The 7,191-nt window shown below is 44.0% G+C and overlaps 1 protein-coding gene across 1 annotated transcript in view; it reads right to left on the bottom strand.

Annotated features, from left to right (window-relative positions):
- LOC102043661 (guanine nucleotide-binding protein subunit alpha-11) overlaps window positions 1–3,649 on the bottom strand; it is a 10,756-nt gene extending 7,107 nt beyond the window's left edge. The window contains exons 1-4 of the mRNA XM_005428532.2: window positions 3,299–3,649; window positions 2,106–2,260; window positions 1,323–1,451; window positions 27–156 (exon numbers count right to left, since the gene is read on the bottom strand). Coding sequence (XP_005428589.1) covers window positions 27–156; window positions 1,323–1,451; window positions 2,106–2,260; window positions 3,299–3,445 — 561 coding nt within the window. The 5' untranslated portion in view covers window positions 3,446–3,649. The remainder of the gene's footprint in view (window positions 1–26; window positions 157–1,322; window positions 1,452–2,105; window positions 2,261–3,298) is intronic.
- Window positions 3,650–7,191: the final 3,542 nt, after the last annotated feature.

Consider the following 7,191-nt stretch of genomic DNA (forward strand, 5'->3'; position numbering starts at 1 on the left):
TGCAGAGTTCCCACTCTTTGGCTCACCTCATTATCAGATTCCACCAGAACTTGGTCATATTCACTAAGTGCTACTAAAAACATGATGGAAGTCACATTTTCAAAGCAATGGATCCACTTCCTTCGTTCTGATCTCTGACCTCCAACATCCACCATTCTAAGGAAGAGAAGTAAATAAGAATATCACAGAGGCAGCTGCAGTTCTCTGAATGCAAAGGACCAGCAAACAATGAGAATTAATTTGGGTCTTTATCATTCCAGTTAACCTGGCACAGGGATGTGACAGCATCTGCCTGTTAAAAAACCATCAAATTTACAAAATATGGTCCAGAAATACAGCAAACTGAAAGAATGGCCACAGGTGAGTGATGCCAAATTCACCCTTAACCATTTTTGTTGCATTCTGCTCTGGTTTGCTCAGCAGCAGCCCTGAGTCTGAAAAGACAAGTCCTTCAAAACTGTGCTCTGTCACATGAGCAAACTATTTTTATTTTTAATTAAAGCACCTGCTTGCCTCAAAGCTTCTCCCCCACCTAAATCTTTCTTTAGTTGTTACACTTTTATTGGAATGTGCTGTTTAACTGTCAAGCACTTCATCCTCTTAATTTCAAGTCCCACCTGTACAGTACACTAAAGTTATTCTGGCACTCACCTGAAGTGCCACACGTGGTTCACCTTTGAGAAAATCCTACACCTCCTCCCAGGGTTTTTTTTTGCTGTTTTTCTGCTCAGCAAAACAGAACTGGGAGAGGAGTTTAAACGGTTTAAAAGAGGGGATGCAGGTTCCTTTATTCCTCTCTGGCAATGCCACAGCGTGATGGGGAAGGGCAGAGAGCAGCCAGAGAGAAACACAGGAATATTGCTGGGTTCAGCCTGGTCATGCCAGGCTCAGTTTCTGGTTTAAGCTTGCAAAGACCGTCTGTTGCTGCTGCAGCAAGTTTTGGTGCCACTCTGAGAGCACAAGGTGGGCACAGAAAACCAGCTCCCAAGGCAGGTGCTGTGTACAAAGAAGAATTTCTGCACAGTGTCAGCCTTTGGTGGCTTCAGCTCTCAACACATCCCTCAGCTGCCTCACAAATCACAATTTCAGCAGTGCAATCCTTCCCAGGAAGGACACCAAGATGGTTCCCTGGGTTTTGAAGTGTCATTGATTCAAAAGCAGGTTGAAGTTTTGAATTTTCTGAGAGCCTAAACATCAGAGCAGCACCCATCACACATCCACTGAAACCATGTGGACACAGTGAAGCAAGCCCCAACTTATCCTTCCTGAAACCATCTCCCTGCTGGCCCAGCTGAGCTGTAACATGAAGACACCTCCAGTACCTGAAGATAATATTCTCTAGGTCAAAGGGGTACTCTATGATCCCGGTTGTAGGGACTCTAACCCGTAGCACATCTTGCTGAGTTGGTAGATATCCTGGGGTAGCAATACGATCCACATCGCTGAGATAGCTGCAAGCAGGACAGTGGAAAAAAAAATAACAAAGGAAAAAGGAAAAAACTACCTTAGGTTGCAGTACATAAAGATACAGATGTACAAAGTGCTACATGAAGTCTTTCTGTAGAGTAATGAGAAAGGCAGAAGTTGTCTGAATGATTTTAAGTATGGTGTGGAAACTAACTAGAAAATATTTTTGGGGAACAGTAATTCACCAGCCAGATACACTAAAAACAACTTTATCCACTCTGTATAGGAGTGGGGAAGACAATCTTTACTACAGAGGAAGTTCAGCACAGCAGATGCTTTATGTTTCAAGTCTCATCTGAGCTTTTCTACTTATAAATGTAGAAACATCCTCTGTACAATGCCAAACTTAATGGATTTGTAATTAATAAAATCTGAGTTACATATGGCAAACTTGATGAGAGGGAGCAGCACTCCTGCTGCCCAAGAGCCAGGATCAATACAGATGGAATAATGTGGAGATTCTGGGCTCAGGTACATCCTGAAGCAGATGTATGAACACCCTTACACCCACCAGACTCTCAGGAAAAGCAGCAAACGATAAGGAAACCAACTCTGGACTTTAATAAATAAAATGTGGACAGGTATAATTTGTTAGAGCATCACTCCCACCACAAGCATGCCAGTGATTGTATACTTACTATTTAGCTGAGTCAGAAAGTTGATATTCTCTTCTCCTGTCATAACACTCTTGTATTCCAGGGTCATTCCACAATGTTTTAATTGCACTTACATATGGCTGCTCAAATGTCATGACCTTTTCTACATCCACTTCTCTGATCAGCACTGCATTGGCCTGGAGATTGAAAAGAAGAAGAAAAGAGAGAAAAAGTTAAAAAAAAAAAAAAACCAAAACTGGGGGGTATAAAAACAGCCACCCTACAAAGGAAGGACTACAGTAACTACCACAGCCTGTGGTGTCTGTGAGGTGATTATCCACACCTAGGGGCTTTTGCCAATGCCCCCAACAAATAAAAACCAAAATGAAGTTCTGCACAAGTTATAGCAAGCAAAAGCTGGCAGATTTTATTTAGCAGAACCCCTCCACCATGCCTCACATAAAGCACAGGGAAAGCTTTCTCACACTCTGCCTATTCTCACCACAGACAGGAAAGGGGCACCATCTAATCCCTACAAACAATTATTCAAAATCAGCTCCAAGACACTGTGTGATAGGTCAGATAAAACACAACTTCAAAACATTAAGGATATTAAGGATTAAAAAAAGCAAAATATGCTAAAAAAAAATCTATTTTCCTGGCATGCCCTCACTCTCACTGTCCTCCCCCTCAAAAAGATAAAATAATTTAGATCAGATCTGTCTAAAATTAATTCCTGGTCCCAAAATCAGTATGTTTCTGTGGTTGAGACCAAAATTCTTCAAGAAAGGTTTGTAGCCTTGGTCAGTAGCTATCAGAAAAACAGAAGCATTGCAGAAACAGGGGTAACTACCAGCACAGGTCTGTGTCTTTTGGGTCCAGCATATATTTTGCCAGCTTCAAGTTCCAATAAGAACAGCAACACATGCAAAGAAAATTCCAACACATTTAATAACTCTGAACCCTTAAAAGGAGTAAAAATAACACACATCCTATCCCTTAATACCCCAATCCCTTGTTCCCACCACTCACTAGGCACATCATGCACCAACCATGCAAAGTTCTTCTGTCCCTTAACAGAACCAAGCAAAAGGAGTTGGCTATCAAGAAAATATCATAAAAAGTTTATAGAAAAGAGTTCAGGGAGGTTGAGGCTGCAATGCAGAAAGACACAAAGAAATAAGAACTCAAAATCCTCACTGACTAAAGATTTGTCCAAAAACTGACAAACTTACCTTGTTCTGTTCATATTTGTACAGAATCTTCAGGGTTTCCATGGCTCTTATCATAGACTGCATGGCAGTGAAGATGTTTTGGTACACCAGCTTGGTGAAGCCTTTTTTGTCCTCTTCAGAGTAGCCTGAGCCATGAATTATACGCATTTGCTTAATGAACGTGCTTTTCCCACTCTCCCCAGTGCCTACAGGATGCAAAAAAGTGAATTAGGAGCCACCAGCAGCAAAATCCACGAGAGATGAAAGCTCCTATCACTACACCCAAGCATACACCACTCCCAACCTTCTTTTTGTCACTTCCCAGACTGGTAAAAAGGCAGCCTGGAAGGAAGACACCTTGTCCTTTCCAGCAGCCTTCAAAAGTAGCTCTGGTACTTATTCCAAATCTCACGTTACAGCCACTCCCACACGTCCTGCGTCAAGAGGCCCTTGCCCGTCACACCTGACCTATTCCCAGATACTCCAGCAAGATGCTACAACAGCCAGGAAGGGCCTGGACACACTCTCAAGGCAGAAAAGTGCTACAGACCCAGCAGTGAATGGCCAGGAGAAGCCCAGCAAAGAGCAAATTTTGTTTTGTTCTAATTTGGCACAAAACCTTCTTTGCTTTATACGCGGCAAGGGAAGAAGCAAACACAACAGGAAAAAAATAAATCAACTCTAAAAGAGAACAGAGCTCAGGGAACTCTATCTGCCATGAACAAGTCGGGCAGCACATGTGCCTTGTATCCCAAATTTTTGCTCCCTGTGGCAGGATTGCTGCGATCCTGCTCTGGATGGGAGAGAGTTAAAAATGGCGTCTGGCAGGGAGAGCAGAGTAGGCCACTGCTCCAGCTGTCGGTGCCGTGCCTGGGTCCCCACGGGCTGCAGCCTGCTCTGCAAGGCCACTGCTTCCTTCTCTTCCTTCTTTTTCAGGTTTTACTGCCGGGCTGGGAACAGATGGGAGGGCAGGACACGGCGCAGGGCAGCGCTTCCTGCACCGTCACTCGGGCAGGTCCTTTCCACTCCTACATTTATGGCCCCACACAGGAGTGTCACTCAGCATGTGAAGGCCACCAGATGATACCAAAGGACAGTGGGAACTTTCTAACAGGGTGAGCAGGAGAGAAAAACGCCATCAGATGGCATCCAGGCAGTTAGAGAGAATTGCTAAATTCACAATTCAACTGGGACGTCCCCGGTGCCATCGCCCCGTGCACAGGGTCCTTGTGGAGGGAACACCCAGGCCAGATGTCACTCGAGATCAGCTCAACTCCACATTTCAGCAGCCTAAACGGACACCACTATGTTTCTGTGGACTGCTTTTGATCAATCTTCTAAAATTTGCTATCATTATGCAGGATATTGATAAAAACCCCACACCACTCTAACACAGCGGCCCAGCTCACCTGGCTACAGAGACCAAAAACTCAAAAAGTCAAAATATATCATGTCAGTGATACAAATCCTTTTGACCTAGAGTTAAAATGCTGGCAGAGCCCTGGATCTCCCCACAGGCACCACCAGATCCTCCTCACACCAGGGGAGAGATGGATTCAGACAGGATCTCATTCATCCCAATACACAATTAATACTCCCATGTAGATACTCAATTACTCGCTTTATCTTGGTAGGTTAAAAGGCAAACAAATAAAAATGCTCAGATAAAAAGCAACAAGCACCTAACTAGCAGAATGTTTGAAATGAACAGCAAGAACGACAGAAATCACTTCAGCACAGCCAGAAATTAACATTGTAGACACTATCAATACGCAGCAAACTATCTCCATCTTGAATACAAAGGTGCACCCTAAGTGGGGGAAAAACTGGAAACCGAGATCTTTTGTGGTTTCTGTCAGTGTGGTGAGAAATACTTCCTTGTCTTTTACCACAGTGACCAAAACTGAGAGGGGAAAAAAAAAAAGGTGGTGCTTCAAAGCATTTCAACAATGAAAATATGAAAGAAACCTCAATACCAGACCTTTGCTTGCCTCAGGACTTAAGAGTTTGAACACAGATTCTTCCTGTCACTCCATCACTGCCCTTTTTTGGTTTGGGGGTTGGTTTTGCTTAGTGGTGGGTTTTTGGTTTGGTTTCGGGTTTTTTTAGAGCTGCCTTTTGCTTTCCCTGAGGCACAGCACTACACCAGCAGGTTACAAGCTCTGGTGGGCAAGATCTACAACTCTCAGGGCACAAAATCCTTTTTTAATATGACAGGAGATAATCTGAATTCACCACTTCTTCTGCCAACATGTGAAAGCAGCAGAGTTTACAGTAACTTCCTCATGATCCCCCAGTAAATACATTGCTCAGTCAACAGCATCCCATGCTTAATCACAAATAATTTTTGTACAAAATATCCTCCCCACCCAGTAAAAAGACAAATTACTACTTTGTACCAGATGGCAACGTCCAACACCTTGAATTTCTTATTAACAGGTTCATCATTGATCAGCACTTTTATTCTTCACCTTAATTTTCTGTTTTAGGCTTCAACAAAGTAACTGTCACCAGATGTAGCGACAAGAAAAACGTAACAGCTTCTACAAGGTGGAAACTCCCTCCACACACTCAAAATCTTGGAGATTTTGGGAAAGCCCTCTCACTAAGCCAATCTTTAATACTTGTGAATATAAGAACTGCATAGAACAGGAGCAACACCGAAGAAATCCCTGCAAGAAGGGAGAAAGAACACAGCTTACCTGTGCCAGCTGAAGGTGGGCAATGTGCTGTGACCAGTGAAAAGCATCCTGCAAACACTGCCTACACCTAGAAATGTTGCTTATCCATTAATAACCACCTTCCATATGGTTTTTTTTTAATCTGATGCTGAATCTGTATCTTTTAGAAAAGCACAAAGGATTCTTGAGCAATTTGAATTCTTTCTAAAGTGAAATATTTAGATCCAGTGGGATCTTCTTAACCCAGATCCATCCTATAGCGACAACCTATTTTGACACAGCTGCTTCTGTGGGACTGCTTTTAGGGAAGCATGAGAGTGAGGGACAAGAAGCCTTACAGAAAACTGCCACAGCATCTCCAAAGAGCAGAAATGTGAAGCCTTCAATTTTACCTTTCACACAAAGAATAGCAATACATTAATTGTGAAGGGTTCGGGGTGAAAAGGAAAGCCCTGGGGTTTATTTGACATTTATCACCAGGCACCAATGTTGGTATTGGAGCCCTCCAAGGGGCTGGGCACACACACTTCTGCAAAGTGGATTTTTTTTCACAAGGGTCAGCCTCCTTCTTCATCTGGACCTTAATGGCTTGTCAACAGATCCATCAGATCTGCTTCAGATTTCATCTCAAGATAATACAGTATTCATGACACAAAGCAGGATATATCTGACACACAAGCAATGCTAAATCACGGCACGCACGAAAACTGAAACTTCAGTTCAAATTTTGGGGGCTACCTAGGCACGAACATCAAACACACTGCTGCAGGAGGAGGCACATGCCTGCAACTCAGTTTGCAGCTGATTACCCATCCCTGGAAACTCATCTGAACACGGCACAGATGAAACTCCTGTTTCCACCCTCAGACCTAGATTCTCACGGCTGCACAGGTGATCTGCACCTCTGAACAGCACGGGCATCTCCCCATTGTGCATTCCCACTAACAGGGGAATGTCTGTCCCCTCCAGAACCTCCACACCGCCCTGCCCAGCCCTTGCCCCAGGGGAAACTCTGCCTTTAGGAGCTGCAGGCCCGTTTTTCCACACATCCTGAAAAGCACCAACTCCACCAGCAGATTCCCAGCGCACTGCTGAGAATCCTCTCCCCGAGACAAATTCGCGCGTGCCCGCCCTCAGCACCAGGAATTCCAGCCGCTTAGTTCCTGCTCGTGTCAAAACCCATTTTGACAGCGAACGCATCACAAAATCAAACAAAGGGCAGCCAATGAGGCG

Source organism: Geospiza fortis, unplaced genomic scaffold (assembly GCF_000277835.1).
Source record: "Geospiza fortis unplaced genomic scaffold, GeoFor_1.0 scaffold241, whole genome shotgun sequence".
NCBI lineage: Eukaryota > Metazoa > Chordata > Aves > Passeriformes > Thraupidae > Geospiza > Geospiza fortis.